General features: G+C 40.6%; 2 protein-coding genes across 3 annotated transcripts; one reads left to right on the forward strand and one right to left on the reverse strand.

Moving 5' to 3' along the window:
* Positions 1 to 5,094: 5,094 nt before the first annotated feature.
* On the reverse strand, positions 5,095 to 11,298 carry utp6 (UTP6 small subunit processome component). The gene is made up of 19 exons (XM_058402297.1): positions 11,023 to 11,298; positions 10,840 to 10,924; positions 10,261 to 10,302; positions 9,926 to 10,018; positions 9,782 to 9,829; positions 9,523 to 9,586; positions 9,133 to 9,251; positions 8,945 to 9,022; positions 8,542 to 8,623; positions 8,381 to 8,462; positions 8,108 to 8,283; positions 7,602 to 7,681; positions 7,434 to 7,511; positions 7,028 to 7,207; positions 6,680 to 6,760; positions 6,376 to 6,485; positions 5,955 to 6,021; positions 5,730 to 5,802; positions 5,095 to 5,435 (listed from the first exon to the last, which is right to left on the reverse strand). Exons 1-19 carry the CDS (start codon positions 11,112 to 11,114, stop codon positions 5,281 to 5,283), a joined length of 1,785 nt encoding a protein of 594 aa, XP_058258280.1. The 5' UTR covers positions 11,115 to 11,298; the 3' UTR covers positions 5,095 to 5,280.
* A 726-nt stretch (positions 11,299 to 12,024) lies between these two features.
* On the forward strand, positions 12,025 to 21,933 carry suz12b (SUZ12 polycomb repressive complex 2 subunit b). 2 transcript variants are annotated; one of them, XM_058402280.1, is made up of 16 exons: positions 12,025 to 12,655; positions 13,791 to 13,837; positions 14,181 to 14,245; positions 14,355 to 14,423; positions 14,510 to 14,559; positions 14,972 to 15,057; positions 15,693 to 15,924; positions 16,185 to 16,296; positions 16,409 to 16,514; positions 17,745 to 17,919; positions 18,002 to 18,135; positions 18,240 to 18,383; positions 19,490 to 19,647; positions 19,763 to 19,961; positions 20,189 to 20,268; positions 20,355 to 21,933. In XM_058402280.1, the coding sequence occupies exons 1-16, from the start codon at positions 12,502 to 12,504 to the stop codon at positions 20,635 to 20,637; spliced, it is 2,094 nt and encodes a 697-aa protein (XP_058258263.1). In that variant the 5' UTR covers positions 12,025 to 12,501; the 3' UTR covers positions 20,638 to 21,933. The 2 variants fall into 2 exon arrangements, with proteins under 2 accessions (XP_058258263.1, XP_058258262.1); XM_058402279.1 differs by having other exon boundaries at positions 12,027 to 12,655; positions 17,999 to 18,135.
* The last annotated feature ends 230 nt before the right edge of the window (positions 21,934 to 22,163 follow it).

Genomic DNA, 22,163 nt, shown 5'->3' on the forward strand with positions numbered 1-22,163 from the left:
AAAAAAAACAACAACAACAACAACATATAATTATAATGAATTAAAATATTTTTTTTAGATTATTTCGCTTTCAAGCAAAAGCACACAGTGAGCTTGCGGTCTTTGGCGACGCCTAGTGGTCGCTTTGTGTATTACACTAAATGTTGGTTATGTTAGATCATGTGTTAGATCATAAACAGAATTAAATATATTTATATGTATTTAAATCAAACAGGCTAAGTATGTCCGTGTATGTATATAATTTCCACAAATTATAAATGCTATATGCTAAATATTTTAAAATGTAATTTTCAACAAAAACGTTTAAAAATGATAAAGAGAATTCTCTCCTCCCCATCTCTCTCCCGGTTACACTGCTTTAGAAGAATCATTTCTGATTTCTAAATTTGTCCTGATGTTTATTATTGTGTGTCACGTGTGTGTGGAGGTGAAGCCCCGCCCTTGCTGTGGTTCCGGGTGGAAACGCAGCAGTGGACCAGGATTTAATAAAAAAAACCTTGCCGCCTCCATTATGAGGAAAAGCTCGAGACATTTGTCATCACGGATGATCTAGATGATTATCTCCATCACATCTCCTGCGTCTGAGGATCTTCAGTGAGTGTGTTTAATGCATAGTGTTTCTAGGAAATTAAGACTACTGATTCATGCAGACTGAACGCTGGGGCGATGACGTCACTCCGATTCCGGAAGTAACATATAAACAACGAGGCTGCAGTTGTTCTTACTGGATGAGATTTCTTGTAAAAAGATGCTTCAGTTAATGTCTAGACTTTAGACTAGTTTTTTAGATGTAAAAACAAACTGACTTCTATTTTGAGGCAGAATCTGAGTTTCAGCCTTTTAGGAGTTTGTTAGCAGCAGTGGAAAATCCCCAGAGCTTTGAAGAGTGCAGTGTGGTGTCCCACAAGGTTCTGTTTTAGGTCCAGTTTTATTTTCATTCCCCTTCATGTCCTGACACATGATAAAGTTTCTCAATCTGTTTCATCTTGATTTTTCCCTCAGGGAGGAGAGTGTGTGGGTTCACGCTTCAGCTCTGCTCTCTCTCTCTCTCTCTCTCTCTCTCTCTCTCTCTCTCGATGGTTTCTCCCACCATGAAGGCTCTGGTGGATGCCGTGTGGGTGGTGTGGAGCATTGGAGCCTCCATCTATGACTACATCCACACTAGTGCCATGGAGGAGCGCATCCACACTCTGGAGAGCGCCGTGACGCTGCATGAGAGTGTCATCGGTTTGCTGACGGCGGCCCTGGTGGCATTGGTCACTTACATACTGCTGAGGAAACACTAGAGACACATTTGAAGCTCTGGAGAAGATAAGAATCACGTGAAAGCCTGTGAAGGTGAAGATCAGCATTCCAGATGTTAGAGATGTGAGGGTTTGACGTGTTCATTGAGATGTTTAATGGATAAAAACTACAGAGTGGGCGGAGCTTTCTGAGTTTAGATCTTAATAAGTTCATGTGTTTATTATGTTTGGTGTAAAAGTGACTTGGACCATATGATCGTCTCTCTTACAAGTTGATAATCCAGCGATCTTCAGCATCCATCACGCTCATAAGTGCTTTAGAACTTTATGAACTTTGTTAGACTTTTTAAGAACAGCTCACAGTGTGTGGAGGAGTTTCCTTTCCATGTCAGGCTCTTCTTTGTCTGGAAATTCTTTAGAAATGTTTAAATTCTGGAATTTGGAACTTCTGAAAATTTCACAGTTTGAATCTTTTAACTAACTGGAATTTTTTAAAATGATTGACTTTTGGAATTTGGGACTACGGAAATTTAGAACTTCCAAAAATTGCAAATATTCAAGTTCTGACTTTGTAGCTCTTCTAGAATTGTAAATTTCTGAAATGTATAACTTCTCTCACTCTGAACTTCTGATATTCTGAAATTCAGAACTTTTGCTGTTCTGAATTTTTTAAAATTTCTAAAATCCAGAGCTTTAAATTCTGGAATTTACAGACATCTGAAATTATGAACTTGAAATTTCCACTCCACTGAAATGAACACATTGGAAAACTTGGGAGAAAGACCTGAAGCCTGAAGCTTAGTGTTCTTCTTACTTAACCTCATCTTTCTTCATTATCAAAAAATTTCCAGCAAATTCTCCAAGTTCTCAGTTTTCACAGTCCGTCTCCGGCTCATTTAGTCGAGGGCGTGGCCAGCGCTCGCTCTCGTCTCATCAAGCCGATGGAGCTTCTTCTGTGGATCTGTTTAGGGTCACTTTCACTTTCTTCATGATGGATAAAGTTCACTAGGTTCCTCCAGCTTCTCTCAAATCTCCGTACAGATCTCAGAGTTAACGTCAGCTTCATTAACGTCCTCTGGTTAAACGTCTCAGACGAGCTCTCGCTCCGTTATGACCTGAGAAGTGTGTTACGAAGTGTCCTTAACATTTATTAATGTTCATTAAACTGCTGTGTGATAAAACATGGTGTAAATAAGGAAGGGTTTTAATTTATTCTCCTAAACGCTGCTGTGAGTCGGCTGTGTGTTAAACCCATGATAAAGTGCTCTGTTAACTTAAACACTACACTGGATGGACTTTTACATATTTATAATAAAAATAAAAACTATTTCTAATGATGGTTTTGTTTTTGTTTTGATCTTTTTTTATTTTGGATCATGTGTATAAACCGATGTGGAGCATGTGCACCAAACTGTAGAGATCTTCATCACTCTTCACTTCTGTATTCTGACCACAGCTTTATAACCTCGCTTATAGACATTAAATATAACTAGAAATGGATAGAAACTACATTTTTATTTTGTTTATTATATTAATATAAATCTCCAGATATTTACATGTGGAGCTCATTAGCAGAGCTTCTGCTCTTCAATCCTGATTTTTGTCTGCAGGTTTAAAAAAAGACACGGTGGTGTTTCCTCACTAAAGAAAAAAAATATCAATCACATGATGTCACTTCCTCCCTGCTTCAGCTGAGCTTCCTCTCAGGCTTCTTTACTGAGAGTTCAGAGACTTTGGAACAGCTGCCAAAGTTCTATAAGAAATAATGTTCTTCCTCTCAGTGTGTCCAGGTCACTGTACTGAATCACACAAACAACCTCACACGATTCTTTCATGTCTCCTCCAAGGATCTTCACCAGGAGCTCATCAGCTAAACATCTTCAGCTACACTGCATGGCCAAAAGTATTGGGACACCCCTCCAAATCACTGAGTTCAGGGGTTGGGCTCGGCCCCTTAGTTCCAGTGAAAGGAACTCTTAATGCTTCAGCTTCATACCAAGACATTTTGGACAATTTCATGCTCTTTGTGGGAACAGTTTGGGGATGACCCCTTCCTGTTCCAACATGACTGCACACCAGTGACCAAAGCAAGGTCCATAAAGACATGGATGAGTGAGTTTGGTGTGGAGGAACCTGACTGTCCTGCACAGAGTCCTGACCTCAACCCCATAGAACACCTTTGGGATGAATTAGAGTGGAGACTGTGAGCCAGACCTTCTCGTCCAACATCAGTGCCTGACCTCACAAATGTGCTTCTAGAGGAACGGTCAAAAGGAGGTTCAATGCCACACTGGACTTCCCAACGCGCTACCCGCTACGCTGTCGGGCCATATAATCTAACCGGGGATTGGTGTAATAAAGGTGGGTTGGGAAGGCGTCAGACAGTGCACACACACACCACAAGGTGAGGGGGAGAGCCCTGCTTGTCACGGCAAGCTTTGGCCGTTTAAGCAGTTCCCTCACCGAGTAGGGGTCTGGCTTGATAAATAGGAAGTGGCAGTGGGCTGATTCTCAGCCTGCCACACCAGTAAATAACTTTCTATATGTTCTTTAGATTATTAAATATCACTAGCAATGACTTTAGAGGAGTGTAACTCTAATTACCAAATTACCTCTCGGCGCCTATTGCCTCCGATACCTGGCACAGATTCTATGTCCGCACGCCGAGTGAGTGAAAACCTGAGGCTTATATAACAGCGTGCACAGGTGCCGTGCATCAGCCCTAATTGCCTGTGCTGAGCACTATAAAGAGGCACACCAGTAACCGCAGATTTGCCTAAGCAGGCACTTGCGACGTTACAGTTATAGCTGTAAAGGGCAAGACAACTCCGTATTATTATTATTCTTCATGTGCATGGAAAGGCAGACATCCCAACATCTTTTGGCAATATAGTGTACTTCTCCTGTAATGGAATCTGCATCATACCTTTAGGTCTTTGAGATCCTAACCCATCCAGAACTCCAGCCCAAATTCTCAGAGTTCTCTGTGTGTCTGAGCAAATATCTGAGGTTATAACATGTTAATTAATATATCTGAGGTTTTGTTTCTAAAGGAATGAAAGTGAAAGTGTGATGGAGTGAAGGGGCGAGACAGGATTGGCTGCGGTGTGAACTTCCTCATCTTTCACACACACACACACACACACACACACACACCTACCTGTTAATCCCAGACCAACCTCCACAAATCTGCAGAGCCAAAACACCTGGCAGGAAGACCACGCTGACTTCAGCTGCAGGTCAGAGAGACTTTTCTATCAGAAATATCCTCTTTTATTGTGAAGAAGGCTTCAGTTGTATTAACATCGTCCACAGAGGACATCACACAGCCTGTAGACGGTGTAGATGTGAGCGACCTGAAGACCTAAAGATTTCCATTATGAAAGGATTTTCCAGACCAGTTTATCCATAATCATGCTTTCAATTTGTGTACATTTAAATTGTGACTTAATTTAAAGAAATATCTCATGGTTAGTACCTGATTTGCATTTTCCCTTTGAATGATGTCACAGTTTATGTTTACATGAATGTATAATGTCTGATAAATTTCAGAAAGGAGTCCACAAAAGTTCTCAAAAGTACTCTGCCTGTTATTTTTGTTTTAGATTCAACAGTCAGTTTTGTGTGACTATAAACCCTCAAGGTGTGTGACGTAGTTTTGTTAAGACACTGATGAAGCAAGGGAGTGCCTGCTGTAGGAGAGAGAGAGAGAGACAGAGAGAGAGGTTGATAATCAGTCAGCTCCTAGATAAGAAGTGGGCTACGTCAGCTGGTAGGTTTGTTATGCTAGCAGCAGATATGGAGAAGCTGAACCAGAGAAACACACACACACACACACACACGCACTCTCTTCCTCAACAAAGTGTTTATTTCTTAAACACAACTCACAAAACATCTGTGTGTCTGACCAACAAACTGCAAATAGAAGACATGTTCCCAGAATAAACCCTAAAAAACTAAAATCCATTAAATACATCAATTCATCCAGATATAGTTGGAGGATGTGCGTGTGTTTGTGTGTATGTGTGTGTGTGGTCTAGATATGGCCGGTCTGCAGCAGTGTGTATTGCGTTGTGAAGCGCTCCACACTCTCTCCACTCAGGCTCTTCATGGCCCTCCAGTGCAATTTCCCACAATTCTCAGCGTTGCCATGGATATCCAGCTCCTCTTTGATGTAATCCATCCACAGATCTACGCAAAAGAAATTACAAATTTGATCAGATCTGATTATCCTGTGTGTGTGTGTGTGTGTGTGTGTGTAAGAGAGAGAGGCTTAAAGTTACAGCTCTGACACTGGAGACTCCTTCCATAAATCTTACATAAATCTCTCCTTACTTCAATTAAATGTATTATTCTGTTTATTACCATTGGTGTGTGTTGCTATGGAAACAAGCACATTAATGTAAACCTGTGCTACAGTCAGAGCTGCTGGAAAATCAGACACGGTTCCTCTACAGTCCCGATTCTTCAGCCGGAGTCACTCACCGTCGTGGTCGGAGCCGAACTCACGCAGCGCTCGCTCGTAGTAATCTCTCAGGTGACTCATCTTCGGCTTCTCCTGAAACATCAACATGATCACACCTCCATGAAGTTCTCAACATCACGCTGTTACGCATCACATATTTCAGCAGTTCAGAGGGAAATGAGGAGATATATCTGAGGGAACTCACTGCCCCAAACACTGTAGTGTTTATTTTTTTGTACACTCACTTGTTCTTTCTCGATCTGAATCATGGTGGTGAAGAAGGTTTTGGAGAAAGGCCGGTGCTCATGCAGGCTGGAAGAGAAGGACGGACGCCACACGGGTCAGATCAGATCAGATCAGATGAGATGAACACTTTACAGCAAGGTCCTTTTAATGGACTTTATTTACTGCATTCGTTAACATTAACGTCAGGATGAATCAGCAGTGATGAAGAGTGTGTAAGGATCCAACAGTCACGAGGGGTTTCATACACGTGGGCAAACTTCACCTGGACTTCACCTGGACTGATGACTACAAATGATGTTCCGAAAGTATTCTGGAGAACATTTCTGCAGCACTACTGAATTCTAAATGTTCATTAAAGTGTTGTTCAAGTTAGTGATGAAGTGTGTGTGTGTGTGTGTGTGTGTGTGTGTGTGTGTGTACCTGGTGAAAAGTTTCCTGGCCTTTTTGTACCCTCCGGTTCTGTAGGCCCACTGCAGGTAGATTTCCTTCATCGCCGTGGAAACAGCAGGGGCCGGAGATACCAGAGCTTTCTGCAATACAAAACACAGGAAGCGGGTTTAATCCTTCGCTCCATCATTTCATTATCATTCTCATCTCATAACCTCAGGAGGAAGTGCTCAGTACTCATCAGAGTGTGTGATGTTGTATAATGTGTTTCCACCTTCACACACACTCCATATTCACAACACCGTTACACTCCACACCTCCAGGAGCAGGAGATTACCTGAAACAGAGCCTCGGTCTCAGCTGGAGACTGTGACACTGCACTCCACTCAGCCTGCAGCTTCCACAGAGACAAACTCTCCTAAAGACCAGAGAAAAGAGACAGAGAGAGAGAGAGAGAGAGAGAGAGATAGAGGAAGACAGAGAGAGAGAGAGAGAGAGAGAGAGATAGAGGAAGACAGAGAGAGACAGAGAGAGAGAGAGAGAGACAGAGAGAGAGACAGAGAGAGAGAGAGAGAGAGAATGATGGAATGATTTTTTTACAGAACCTCAGAGGGTGTGGATGTACCGTTTAACGTGAAAATGTATTTAATGCTGTGTGTTTGTTTGTTTGTTTGTTTTTTGTTACCTTCGGATTCACGAGCTTCAGCGCTTCCTGGAACAGAGGCTCCGCCTCCACACTCTCTAAACGCACCAGCGTCTGCAAGCTCAACGTCCACATCTCCACCGATTGGCTGAAGCGTTTAGCGGCTGCTACGGCGACCTGAACGGCGGCTTCTGTTTTCTCGGAGTGGATCAGGACGTCCAGCTGAGAGGAGAGAAGAGAGAAGACCACATTACTCCACGAACTGACTGCTGTCTGCATTTAATCCACAACTAACACACTATCCATGATGTTAAAATGTCCTCACTGTGATCGGTTAATCAAAACACTCTGTAATAACAATAATAATAATAAGAAGAAGAAGAAAATGAGTTCTCTGTTAAGTCACTGATTTGCCCTTCATCACTGAAACTGTAGACAGTGTTCTCACCCAGGTCCTGTAGAAAGTCTCCTGCAGCAGCAAGGCATCGTTAGCTCTCTGAAGGACACCGAGCAGCCGCTCTCTCCTCTAAGGAACACACACACACACATAGTATAGATTGGTCAGATCTTTAACCCTCAGTCCTGTGTGTTCACCAGCATGGCGTCAGCTCCGTACCTTCTCCTTCAGCTCAGCGACGTTGGTTTTCCTTTTAAATCTCTCCAAACAGAACGTCGCGTAACACGTCCACATGGGTTCTGCAGAGACGTGAACCGTTACAGATCCTCACATACAGCAGTTACAGCACCATCAATGACACACACCGGCGTTTTATTGATAAACGGATAAAAAATAAACTGCTCTGAAGGTGAAAGCAGTGACAGAGTTGTTAAAAGTGCAGCTTTCTTTTTTAATAATAATATCTCTATGTGGAGGTCAGAGAGCACCATATACGCCTACATGTCCACAAGTGATCAAAGAAACAAAGCTCTCCTGCACTACTCCAGATGACCACTTCCGTTCTCTTCTTAGAGTTTGAATGATAAAAACCTTAAAGCTCCGGAAAGGTTCATGTATGTTTTTTTTTTCTGAATTGAGACAGAGATCATGACGTCATTCAGGATGACAGCGTAGCGTGTTAACAGAGGAGGAGCTGGTGCTGTTTAGTCTCCGTGTGCTGTTACCTGTGTCGAGGTTCTTGAGTCCCTCCTCGTACACGGCGCTGCAGCGCTCCTCTCTGCTCATGATGTCAGCAGCCCGACTCTGAGCCGAGGGCAGTTCAGGAGCCCCGCCCGCATCCAGCTCCCGCCGAGCCATGAAGTCCCATGTGACAGAGTCATCTGTGTGCTGACTCTGCAGACTGAACATGGCTGTGTTAGTTTTCTTTTCACTTCTTCTCCCACTTTAATCTCATTAACTGATTAAACTCAGAGTCAGTACGTAGCTGGAGGTCTTACTCCTGGAGGATGGAGTCCTGAAGCTCCTTGGTGAAGTCGAAAATGGCAGCGATCTGCAGCAGTGAGAGCATAAACTCCGCCCCTGCACACAGCACACAGGTTAGCATACAACCCATACTGCTGCTAGTGCTAATAAAGACAGAGCAGTGCACCATACGCACCTTTAATTTTCTGCGTGGCATCTTTGTAGACGACTTCCGCCAACCTGCCGCTCAAGATCTCCGGAGAAAACTCATACTCACCCTGATCAACATATTTAATACAACATTAAAGGGGCAGTAAGCAACCATAAAAATGTAGCAGTTTAGTAGATGTGTTTCCAGATGAAATGTTGCCTCATGTCACTCGAGCTGCAGGTTCATCGACTCATATTTAATTATCAGTGAGACTGAGAAATGCGCCATCAATCTGTTACGATGAATAAAAAATTCACACCAAATCCAACTACTTTTGCATATTTTGTGCTTTCCAATCTTAAAGCAGTGGCTCATGTCATGTGACTTTTAAGCTATGGTTGCGTATGGCCACTTTAATACATGGAGAATGGAAGTATATGGAACATACAGTGTCTATTTTGGCCCGTTCCAGTTCCTCCTGCTGTTTCCGCAGTTTCTCAGCATGCATCAACTCCATCCGGAAATACTGAAAAACACACACACACACAATATACCATGAATGAACGTTTTATTTAATCCTCTGATTGGTGCTTCTAAACTTGTTAAGAAGCTGTAAAGGCCATCTCCGTCACTCACCTCCTGGTAGACCTTCTTGCTCTCCGGATGGAAGCGCAACGCTCTGAGAAACAGGTGGCGAGCGCTTTCCGACGAATTCCTGTCCTCCATCTCACACTTGGCTGCCATGATCCACAAATCTAGATCCACCATTACACAAAAAAACCCCAGAGTGAACTGCTCATCATGTTCCTGCTCATCACTAACAGGACAAACACAAAACATGACCAATCCTCACCACTACGGGGCGCTCCCAATGTCAGAACTGATAAAAGCCAGTTACACTAACACACCTCCTGTTTATCTGCAGTGGATCTACATGACATTTATTGCTCTTTAAACGTGTGGGTTTTACAGATTAATAGAATTGTTTAGAGTGATTATAGAGTGAGTAAAGGATAAAAACGTTACTGGGTTTGTCAGGGTGGACGGCCAGCATGGAGGAGAAGATCTTACTGAGCTGACCCTTCGTCCCCTAAACCATGGACAGAGAGAGAGAGAGAAAGAGAAAGAGAGAAAGGAAAAATATAGACCATTATACAACTCTACAAATATTATTTTCTCATCTCTGGTCAACATGTTTATGATGTTTATTATGAAACATCATTACTGTCCTAAATAAATACCGGTTTGGGGAAACAAAATTTAAAAAAAAGGCCGAACTTCTCACCCATTTCTTACAGAAAGCGACACGAGAGAGCCAGAGCTGGACGTCCTCCTGCAATAAGAGAATGAAAGGAGGTTCAGTGATGTTCAGTGATGTTCAGTGAGGTTTACTGTGTGTAATTGGGACAAAGGGATAAAGGGCATGAACCTGCCACTTGGACGTGGCCTTCCTGAAGACGGTGTTGATTCTCTGGATGGTGGGGAACTCAATCTCCTCTCTTTTGAAGTGGTAACCGATTCTCTGTAAAACAGGAAGGAAACGGATTTCTCCCTTATTTTATTTTATTCATTTATCTTAATTAACTCAGACCTACACTCTCTCTACAGAGAACAAAACCATTAAGACTCGGTTAGCGATAAAAAATATTTTTAAAACTATTTTTAAGAGGGAGGATTATAAAGTATTACACATTAAAAAAAAGGAAAGTTTGTTTTAGTTATTGGACATGGGCACTACGGTGTTGTAGCTAACAGGACACTCACAGATCTTCTCTTCTTGATGAGCTCCAGAACGTTTACTTCATACTGAGAGAGAAAAAGGTCACAAACCAGAGAAGTTCATTACACAGTCAGTAATAAATTAATACAGAAAAGAATAAATCTGTTAGAGCTTCACACAGTGAGCCTGATGTGGATTTCACTCATCTCTGCCATCTCAGTGACACACACTTTATTACTTTATTATTATCACTTTATTAACATCACTTTCCAACTATTACTGTTATCATGTTAATCATGTTTATGTTTAATATTTTTTCGCTAATCAACCCTCTGATTGTTCATGTCATCATAATCCGAGGTGCTTTGTGCTGCACTGACAAAACAATTTTCCTCAGGGGAGACACACTAGTCCATCTATCTGACCCCTTGTGACATCACCACAGGACAGGACACAACCTCAAGCTTCTCTCGGTTATAACACTATTCCAGCACCAGCTGACAAACAAATACCATAATCACTTGAGATATGTTAAATATTTTAGCATGGACAAGTCTAAAGTGTTCAGGTCAGGGTGGAGTTCTCCTGAAATGTGTGTGTGTTTGTGATGAATTAAAGCTCACCTGGATGTAGGTGATGTAATCATCTTTACTCTGTACGGATCTGTGGAGTTTATATTCCAGAGCTGTGGATCTTTTCAACATGGACCTGAACACAGTGTTTATTACAACATAGGATTAATGCTCTATACACTCTACACCCCCCCCTTCTCTATATATATTTTTTCTCCTGGTCAGATCACTCACTTCACTTCTTTCTTGGTGAACAGTCCGACTCTCTCCAGTTGCTCCAGCACGGGGATCCGGTCCTCGGTCCGCTGCTGCACAAAATCCGCCATTTTATATCACTCCTTATTCACAGATGGAGGCTTTAATCTAGTGTTGGTTATTATTTTGCAGTTAATCAGAAATTATTATCTCCCCTCGTCACATCGTACACACGTGGGTAATCTAAAGGAAGTTGTGTTTCGGTTCACATTCCGCAAACTTGAACGTGACTTCCGGTTCGTTCCTCTAAATCGTCCGTATTGGAACGTGTACTGAAGTAAATAGTTCCGGTGCGGTGTCCCCCTGTTTGTTTCGGTTAAATACGAAACGCAAACTATTTCAAGAGCTCTATATTTATTGATATTTGCTACTTTTTGTTTATTATTGAAATTCTATAATTTTAATAATTTCTCAAAGCATGACACCAAATTTTAGAAATGACAAAAAAAACGATTATAGGGATATACAGGTATATTTGATCATATAATTTTAAGTGAGAAACATATATTATTCACATTATATTAAAAGGCACGCTACACGCCCACTTTCAGCGCGCGAGCTTCTTGGCGGCAAATTTGCAGCGTCTACCGACCTTTATGTCACGTCAATCAAAATAATTTGAACCAATCAGAAGCTGAGAATGGCCAGGCGACCTGATGTGATTAGACGACTCAATTTTGAGTGGGCGTGTCCTAAGTGGAGCCATTTCTTACTTTTAAATAAGTCGCTCGATTATATTCGGGTGTAGGAATTTGCTGAATAATAAAAATAAAAATAAAAAAATCTCCAAACATGTATGTGTGTACATGTTGTATATTAAAATGTAAACAGTAGAAGGATCTGTTTTCTGTTTATGTCGCTATTTCTGTTTGGGTTGAATCCTAAATGACTCCTCTTAGCAAGTGACCCTACGAAGGGAGCTCGACGATGAGACCGTGATAGACTAAACAGTGCACTTTAAGGGAGGTTGAGTGTATTTGGGGTGCGGCCCGTGTATTCTTCGCGGCTTCGCTGTAGCTAACTTGCTAAACACTTTTCTGAGGGGGAACGCTAACGTTCCAGGATTAGCTAGCAAAGCCCGTAACGTCTACTTTTACCTGGGGATATTTTATACATTTTATTGTTTTTTTAATGGTGGGGGTTTACATTGTTAAACTGTCGATATATGTAGGCGATGTTTGAGTGATGATTCGTTGAAAATTAAAAAAAGAAGGAAGAAGAGGAAGAAACAATGAAAAGAATTTTAAAACTGAATTGATTTAGAAAGGAGCGCGCGACCGACAGACCGGGAGATTTTTTTATTCAGTTAGCTAGCAGGCTAGTTGAGAAACTAGCCTAGCTAGTTAGCTAGTTTTTTTTTTTTATTATTTATTATTATTATTTTACGTTAATACATCATTCATTTGGTTTGCTGTCAGGGTGTGAGTTTTTATTTTCATCCAGTATTTGTTCATCCCGATGGCGCCGCAGAAATACCCGGGTCAGGTGGTGAGCGCTGCTGCGGGCGGCAGGGCGAGTGGAGCGGTGTGTGTCTCCGCCGTCAACTCGGTGAAAAAGCCCAAAATGGAGCAGATCCAGGCCGACCACGAGCTCTTCCTGCAGGCCTTCGAGAGTGAGTCTAAACCTCTCAGATAGAGTAAAATTAAACACATTATACATACAACAACTGTTCCGTGTCCTCAGTGATGTTGGAGTAACTGCAGGCCTCTGAGAGAAAAACAATAAACAACAACTTATTAGAAAAACAACAGATAACGCTAAAAACCTGCAACACTCAAATACACCCAGAAAGACCAGTCCATCTTCTTCATCATGCTGCTGTTTCTGTCTGCTTTTCATATCGTAATATAATGAGTCACTTTATTCACCAAGTAATAACAATGTAATAACACCATAATAATTCTAATCATCGCTAATGAGAAAAATGTTTCCTAAGTAAATAAATACGTTTTTGTGGCACAATATCTCTATCTAACTCATAAAATCTGTGAGGTATAAGTTAATAAGAAGAAGAAGATCTTGTGGGAAATGTTTAATTTATTTTTCGTATCTTGGTTTTGTTAGTTGGACTGTTTGTATGATTGTTTCTTATTAATAATATTAATATTTAATAATAATAAAGATTACTGATTAAACATATTTTATTGTGGTACAATTAATAAAATATTAAATCTGCTAGTCAAATGTTTTTTTTAAATATAAAATCAAAACATCTGAGACTGACGAGGTTTTATTATTAATATGTAATAAGCATGTTATTATCACATTCTTTAGCTGTGATTATTCTCTCAGGTGTGACAGAAGACACTGCACACATCACACATCTTATTAAGAGAGAGAGAGAGAGAGATCTGAAAATATTTAAGACAGATCCAATTACATTGATCGGATATCAGAAGGGAAGTGTTTGGAATTTGGATTGGAAAGATTTATTTATTTATGGAAATCTTTACATATAAAGGTAGTGATTGTATTCTATTTATTAGCATAAGTGAACAGCTTATAAAAACGAATAATTATAAATAAAAAAACATATTTTATATTATATTTATTTCTCAGCTGTTTTGTGTATTTGTTTGTTTGTTATTTTGACGGTATCAGACCTGGTATCAGACACTGATCATGCTTTCCATCTCTAGTTGAAGCACCCTGTGGTGCTTTTTATATTATACACTTCATATATGTATATTTTATATATATATATTTAATAATTAATATATTTAATATTTGTCTTTTTTTCCTAACAGAGCCTACGCAAATCTACAGATTTCTGCGCACAAGGAACCTAATCGCTGTACGTGTACAAATCTTATTAACATATTTTGTGCTAGTACCAATCTGATAAATTGTGATATTTAATGTTTTGTTGGATCTGATGTTTTATTTTAAAAATATTTATATACATACACTAGTAGGCGGCTGATATGATACAAGGAAAAAAAATCGTATCATGATATTTTAAAACCTTTCTGCGATACACCATATGAATCATTATTGATACTGATATGTATATTATATTGTATTGTCTCGGGCCTAATCCTCTGGGGAAACTATCCATTCATGAACTTATAAAGAACACGATTGCCTCTCTGTAATATAATCCTGTAATAAAACTCTGTGTGTGTGTTCTCTTGCAGCCAATTTTGCTACACAGATGTCTTACGTTCATGTCCCACAGAAACTCTCGAACGAACGCTAACAGGTAAACAACACACTCACTGAACACACCATGATGAAAAACGAGTCACGTTCAGCTTTATTAACACTTTATATATGTTTATAACACGGTAATAAACACTTTGTGTGTGTAGAAAATCGTTTAAAGTGGACAACATGTTGGCGAAGGTGGAGAAGATGAAAGGAGAACAGGAGTCACACAAGTACAGACACACACACACACACACACACACACACACCCACAAAGCTTTACAGGTGTTTAGTTATTTGCTTTTTTTTCCCCCTCCAGTTTATCATCGCACTTGCAGCTGACCTTTACTGGATTCTTTTATAAAAACGGTGAGTGATTTAAAAACATCACACTGATGATTGATTCTGGATTCTGATTGGTCAGAAGTCGTTGATTAATATTCTATAAGAGCTGCTCTGACCGCTGTAGATAGTGTAGTTTCTATAGAACGGCTCGTAGAAACAGAGGGACGTGTATAGCAGAGGCTCCCCTGACAATGAATAGATCTAAAGAAGTGCTGATGTGAAGCTTTCTTAAAATAAGGAGATTTATGGAATATTGAAATGTTTATGGAAGGAGTCTCCAGTGTCAAGTTTTCTGACTTTTCAGGACAGAGGAAAAAAATGTAATTAGAAAGTAATTGTAATTGTTGGTGTGATTCTGTGGTGTAAGAGGAACAGAGCCTTTAGGGGTGTGCTGTTATAGGAAAATAATCAACTGCTTTTTTTTCCTACTTTGCAGATAAGCCATGTCAAAACTCCGAAAACGAGCAAAACTCAGTTTCACTTGAGGTGCTACTTGTTAAAGTCTGCCATAAAAAGCGAAAGGTGAGTGCATTATTTTTTTTTTAAATAATTTAGCGCAGCCTTGTGATTTCCATGAAATGGATCAACATTATTTATTTATTTAAAGGTGTTTTTTTTTTTTTTTTTTTTTTTTTTAAAAATGTATTAATTGTTGTTTCTGTTTTCTTGTTTATTTATTTTATTTTTTGCTTAACTGTTTTAAATGTAGTTAGTCATGAGTTTTATTGATTTAGTTAATTTCTACATTTAATTTTTATTTGTTGACTTTATTTTAAAAGTATCTTACGTGTATTTGTAGCAAATGTATATGTTTACTTCTGTAATATAATCTTTATTTATTTATTTATTTAGGCATTTACTTATTTATTTAAAGATTTATGTAGTTAATTATGTTTCACTTATTTGTTTTTTTTTAATCTATTTTACTAATTGTTTATTAATGATTTTAATTACCTTGTTATTAGTAATTTTAAAGCCTATAATTAAATATTGTTGTGGTGAAAGATTTATATCATTATTATAATAATGTTTTTTGACCTGGATAAAAATTATTATTAACCACTGTGCTCCAAACTGCCCTTTTCCTGCTCAGACTGGACTTCATGGACACTAATGTTTTCTGTATATTATTTCGTTCTCTCTCTCTCTCTCTGCAGGATGTCAGCTGCCCCATAAAGCAAGTGCCTACAGGGAAGAAGCAGGTGCCTTTGAACCCAGACGTGAAGCAGACGAAGCCGGCGTCCTTCCCCACGCTGCTCGTGTCCAGCACCGAGTTCGAGCCGAGCAACAGCCACATGGTCAAGTCCTACTCTCTGCTGTTCAGAGTGTCACGGCCTGGAAAAACACACTCCAGCACCTACGTCAATGGAGAGACAGATGAGAACATGGGTCTGCAAGCGCACACACACACACACACACACACCATGTTAAATCTTTCCATGTTCCCTCACTAACAAGACTCACCAACAGACTAAAAATATTCCAGAAATGTCTTCAGGTATGATGAGATGTTTTTGTGTGCATTACAAGCTGATTTTCATATATAAAAAGTGTTATGTAAACCAGTTAAACCAGTTATCATAGCTATGTTATAGTATTTTTAATATGGTATATAAACTCTTATTTCTCACAATTATTTGTGTGTGTAGATGTGAAGGAGGATCTGTCGAGCAGGAAAAAGAGGGGCGTGTCTCACCGTGATGATGAGGGAAACGCCACGGAGACATTTGTGGCACAGATGACCGTGTTTGATAAGAACAGGTGAGAGACCAGCACTTCGTTTGGTGTCACTCTGGATCGTTATGAAGATGCGTGTTAAATCTTTCTTCCTCTTTGTGTGTGTGTGTGTGTGTGTGTGTGTGTTGTGCTCCAGGCGACTGCAGCTGCTGGACGGTGAGTATGAAGTGTCAATGCAGCAGATAGAAGACTGCCCCGTCAGTAAGAAAAGAGCCACCTGGGAAACCATCCTGGACGGAAAGGTGTGCTTCTCACTTATTTTCAAACGTTTGTGTTTTTGTAAATGGAGTTGTTTGTTAGGAAGTGTACACTGTTTGCAAGTTCACACCAGCGAGTAATAATTTGCTTGTCTCGCTTGTATTTTGCCGCTTGTGGGCGTGGCCTGTCCATATATATTTTATTTAGTTCTGATGAGAAAAATTAGTAGCTATAGATATTAGTATATTATTATTCATTTATTATAACATTATACATTATACATGTGTGTTAATAGTTGTAAATTATTAGTTGACTACAAGGCCACTGTTACTATAGACCCTTGTGAGGGTTTTTTTTTTTGTAGACGGAGCTTAGGTGGAGGCAGAAAGATTTCCCTGACCGCTTTACAAGTGGTAGTTATCATGTTTTGTTAGTTTGTTTTTAAACAATGACTGGTCAAAATCAATTTATCTGACTGTTAGGTCATTCACTGTCCAGGACCGTGAATGTTATTTAAAAAAAATTAACTTTAACGGACAGAGCCAGATTGGCTGACTCGTACACGCTCACTCAGTGGATGGACGATGTGAAAGGATGACCTCCGGTTGAGTGACCTGACATCTACACCGAGTGCTTCCTGCAGCTGTAGATGACAAACAGTTTACTTTGTTTAGTCTCTGGTTGTTAGCTACTAGTTAGCTAACTTACACGCTAAAAAAATTGCTTTACATGAGAAATCATTTAATTTGTTCCCCATATTTCTGAGGAGGCGGGCGTGCATAAGAAATATTTAGACACGTAACCAAACCATACACCATAACAACGAAAAACAAAAGTTTCTTTAACCTTATCTGATATGAAGTGTGCGCTGCAAATGCAAGCATTTTTAATGATTGTTTCTGTCCAGTCTACTCGTTTTATTGAGTTTGATCACAGTTGTCATGGTTTTTTTTTGTCTAAAACTTCAAATTGGACTAAAACTCTGTCAATTCTGTCACACAACACAACAAGATGATATTTGTCTTCCTTGTATAGCTGGACTCTGTACTGGTTTGTACTGGCCGCCTCCAGTTTTCCCTTTGTTTTGCCTCCAGCTAGCTCTGTGACGTAATCGTGACATCGGCACAAAAAAAGGGTCTTTAGGAACGATAATATAGCATTAATAGAAACCTCAGGGACTTTCGTATTACTTTTATGTGAAAGTCACTACTATAATTATCATTTGACCCACGGTGTAAGGACGTCACGGTATAACTGAACACTTTATTTTGTAGAGGTTGCCTCCGTTTGAAACTTTCTCTCAGGGACCGACTCTACAGTTCACACTACGCTGGACCGGTGACCCCAACGACCCCTCGACGGCTCCTGTAGCTAAACCACTCTCCACACGCAACTCGGACACCAGTGGCCCCGAAATTCGCACGCCCACCCTCAGATCTGCCCCAGCGGGTAAAGTACAAATTGACACTAGAAATACTTGTAAAAATGTGTTTAAAGCTTTTTACATAGCAGAAGTTATGCTTATCAGTAGTGAAAGACTCGGTGAACAGCAGCAGCAGTAGTACAGGCGGAGGTGGAGGTGGAGGTGGCGGAGGAGGCGGAGTTCAGACCAGGAGGGAGCAGACCGTCTCTGAGCCCAGGCAAAAACTCCGCATTTTCTATCAGGTGTGTCATTTGTGGTCTTGGCACAGTGACAGTTTAGAAACATATTGAAATAAGACATTAAATAAATGTGGGTATTAATTTTTTTCTTTCTTTGTTTCTGGAAGTTTCTGTACAACAATAACACTCGACAACAGACAGAGGCCCGTGATGACCTGCACTGTCCCTGGTGTACGCTGAACTGCCAGAAACTCTACAGCCTCCTCAAACACCTCAAACTCTCACATAGCCGCTTCATCTTCAACTATGTGGTGAGTCCAGGCTTCCTTCAGGACTCAAATCCCTTTTTGGGATTTTTATGTTGAAGTAAACAGAGTCAGTGAGCTAGCTATCAGTCCATGGTTACCATGACAACCGGGCATCTCTCCAAGCCCTGTTCAGACAGGATTAGATTTCCTTGGGGAAGTGGATAATGTGACATTTTTTAATTAGTTAGTTTGTTTGTTTATTTACTTATTTTTCACCATCTGGATATTCAGAAGCATTCACTTTTTTATAATGAAACATAATCATGAAATATACCCGGTTTTTAAAAAGGGAAGGATTTTAGGGAACATTACTTGGATTCCTAGTACAGGTATAGAATACGTGTATGGTATAGTCGTGATCTGCTAGTGCTTAAGCTTGGCAACACACTCTAGAAGAAGTGGATATACTAAAGGTCAGGAAAATTAGTGTGTGTTAAAATCTAGTACATGGTGAAGACACCTATATGTGTGATTCATACACGTCACTTAACCCATATGAATATATCCGAATTACTACAAATATTTGGAATTTCCGGAAAACCTGTCATGTTCAAATAGTATCTAAGTACACCGATGAGGCATAACATTATGACCACCTGCCCAATATTGTGTTGATCCCCTAGACCCGTCGAGGCATGGACCCCACTAGATCCCTGAAGGTGTGCTGTGGTATCTGACACCAAGATGTTAGCAGCAGATCCTTTAAGTCCTGTAAGTTGTGAGGTGGGGCCTCCATGGGACTTAAAGGACTTACAGGACTTAAATGATACTTTTGATAGATACTGACCACTGCAGACCGGGAACACCCCACAAGGGCTGCAGTTTTGGAGATGCTCTGATCCAGTGGTCTAGCCATCACAATTTGGCCCTTCGTCAAACTCGCTCAAATCCTTACGCTCGTCCATTTTTCCTGCTTCTAACATCAACTTTGAGGACAAAATGGTCACTTGCTGCCTAATATATCCCACCCACTAACAGGAGCCATGATGAGGAGATACTCAGTCTTATTTACCTCACCTGGTCATAGTGTTATGGCTGATCAGTGTATAAAATTCTTATATTCTTCAAGCATACCTTTAATTTTTGTACATTTTGCTTTTTCCTCTCAGCCTCATCCCAAAGGGGCGAGAATAGACGTTTCCATAAATGAATGTTATGACGGCTCGTACGTAGGGAATCCTCAGGACATCCACAGCCAGCCAGGATTTGCCTTCAGTCGCAATGGCCCCGTCAAGAGGACCGCCGTCACCCACATCCTCGTCTGCAGGTAGGACCCAATCAGAGAGCAGCACTACAGAGATTCATTAAACTCTCGGATTCAATGACAGATTATCTCGAAGGCTGCGACTTTAAAGATTTTACACTGCGGCTGTGTTCGTCAGGCCCAAGCGCACAAAGCCAAGCCTGTCGGAATTCCTGGAGTCGGAGGACGGCGAGCCGGAGCAGCAGAGGACGTACGTGAGCGGACATAATCGTCTGTACTTCCACAGCGACAGCTGCATGCCGCTGCGTCCTCAGGAGATGGACGTGGACAGCGAAGACGAGAGAGACCCTGAGTGGCTGAGAGAGAAAACCTCCACAGTAAGAAAGCTCTGAGATTCTGATTGCTTATTCCTGTTAAGCTGTTTTGCGACGATGTTTGTTGTTAAAAACGTTATACAAATTTAATCAAATCAAAAAGTAGTGTAGCTGCAAATCAGGGGCTTATCAGTGTACTTGATTTATTACGTTATCATTTCTATAGTAACAGCTTATATACTGGGACTCGTACAGCAGATAAAAAGTATCGCTCTTTAACACATCTGCAGCAAATCGAGGAGTTCACAGACGTCAACGAAGGAGAAAAGGAGGTGATGAAGCTGTGGAACCTCCATGTCATGAAAAACGGGTAAGCCGAGGATCTAATTTTCTAAGATAGGCCAAAAAACTTTTAAGTGATTATGCACGGGTTATGCAGTGTCCCTTCTCCTCCAGGTTTATAGCGGATAACCAGATGAACCAGGCCGTCATGCTGTTTGTGGAGAACTGTGGTCCTCACATCGCGCACAGGAACCTGTGGCGCAACTTCCTGCTTCACCTGGTCAGCATGCACGACTTCAACTTGGTCACCACGGCGACCATCGACCGGGCCATGACGCGGCTGCGGGAGATTCAGGCCGAGCTGCCCAAGCCGGAGGAAAGCGCCTGTAACGGTCACGCCGTCTCCTCGGGGTTCTCCCTGCACGGCAAACGCACCAAGAGCGCCGTCACCGACTGAACGCAGAACGCCTCTCGATCTCCGAAAGTCAACTCCGCTGTGGTTCAACGCCGAATCATCATGACCAAGAGCACCACATCCTAGAGCCACACCTACAGTCACAGGATTCACACACAGCTAGCTGCTAGGAATCATCAACTCTTGCTTAGAACGTCTTTTATTTTATTTTATTTTAGAAAGTGTTGTTTTTGGTTTTCTAGAACTAACTGGTTAACATCTGCTGCTACGTTCCCAAAATTAGCGCACAGCACAGAGGATTGAGAAATCACTTTTTAAAATGTTTTAATTTTCTAGATTCTAAACATTTAGAAATAAAGGTTTTAGAGCCGAAGCTCAAATTATAGGCTAAGACTAGCTGCTGAAGTTCTGAGAAAATATCCGTCGGTTTTCTGCACAGTTCTAGAAAGCACTTTTTCTAGTTTTTGTAGAATTCACTGAACAGTAAGTTTGATGGTTTACCGTGTGGCGGAGCTCTAACCCACTCTATTAAAAACAAACTCTGAGCCAGAGCCGAGTTGATTTTGGAGATCTCTCAACAGAAGGACGTTTTAGACCTGAACGCTGGTTTTAAAAACTGAAGCAGCTTTTTTTTGTGGATTTTTTTTCACACAACACTGAGACTCTTGTTTTTTGTTTGTTTGTATGTTTTAGTTTGTGTTCTCTGTCTGTCCGGCTCCACGTTCGTTATAATTAACTCTAGAAAAGACAAACTGCCAGTCCTGATTATATTTTTGTTTTTTTACAGTCCATTAGCACTTCACTTGTTTAGTGATTTTTTTTACATTTCTGCACGACCATGAAGCATGAGCTGACGTGCAGAAAGTCAGGGTTTTGGGTTTGTTTGTTGTTTTTTTTTTGTATTTTTCGTTATGATGCCCTCTCTGAGTGTGGCACTCTTCCGTTTCAGCATTATTAATTAAATACTTAATTAATCAGCAATATTATCTGAGCTGTGCTTGTATTTTTGTCAGATAAAGTTGCAGGAGGAGCAAAATTGGACTGCTCTTAGACATGAACACATGGATGGATGGACGGAGCATCACAATAATCCTGATGATTTTTTTTCCCCACAAACAGCCGAACAGGAGGCTAGCTGAATAGTTGGATAATCTGATCAGGATGATAAGCTAGAATCCGGTAAAATAAGTGTGTTGTACTTTATAAAAATGCCAAAGCACTCAGTTTTTTCCCCCTTTCACTCAGTACACAGTGTATATTTCAAATTGTAAAAGAAAAAAAATGCATAGGTTTCCCTGTAATGTGGAAATATGACAAATTAAAAATATTTTAAATGGAGATGAAGCGTTTGTTCATGTCATGTTTTGATCAGTTGGCGTTAAACTGTTTACTTCACAGGTGAAGAAACCCACAAGGTGACGTCAGGATCAGGAATCTCATCATCGTCGAATCATCTGTATAACTCTGAAAGTCAGATCACTTAAATTCGTGGATTTTAAATAAATAGACCGCATAAATAACAAATGAACACGAGAAAACGTCACAATATTGTGAGGTCGCTTGTTTAT

Source organism: Hemibagrus wyckioides, linkage group LG11 (assembly GCF_019097595.1).
Source record: "Hemibagrus wyckioides isolate EC202008001 linkage group LG11, SWU_Hwy_1.0, whole genome shotgun sequence".
NCBI lineage: Eukaryota > Metazoa > Chordata > Actinopteri > Siluriformes > Bagridae > Hemibagrus > Hemibagrus wyckioides.

Bases quoted from the DNA above. Each gene is read 5' to 3' on its own strand.
- utp6 (XM_058402297.1), bottom strand. From the start codon at position 11,114: ATGGCGGATTTTGTGCAGCAGCGGACCGAGGACCGGATCCCCGTGCTG. The intron at 8,624-8,944 runs GTATGTTCCATA...TATGTTGATCAG, and splicing joins AACGGGCCAAAATAGACACT to GGTGAGTATGAGTTTTCTCC. The intron at 6,022-6,375 runs GTACACACACAC...CTTCTCTTCCAG, and splicing joins GCCAGGAAACTTTTCACCAG to CCTGCATGAGCACCGGCCTT.
- suz12b (XM_058402279.1), top strand. From the start codon at position 12,502: ATGGCGCCGCAGAAATACCCGGGTCAGGTGGTGAGCGCTGCTGCGGGC. The intron at 14,424-14,509 runs GTACAGACACAC...TTCCCCCTCCAG, and splicing joins GGAGAACAGGAGTCACACAA to TTTATCATCGCACTTGCAGC. The intron at 15,925-16,184 runs GTCTGCAAGCGC...TTGTGTGTGTAG, and splicing joins AGAGACAGATGAGAACATGG to ATGTGAAGGAGGATCTGTCG.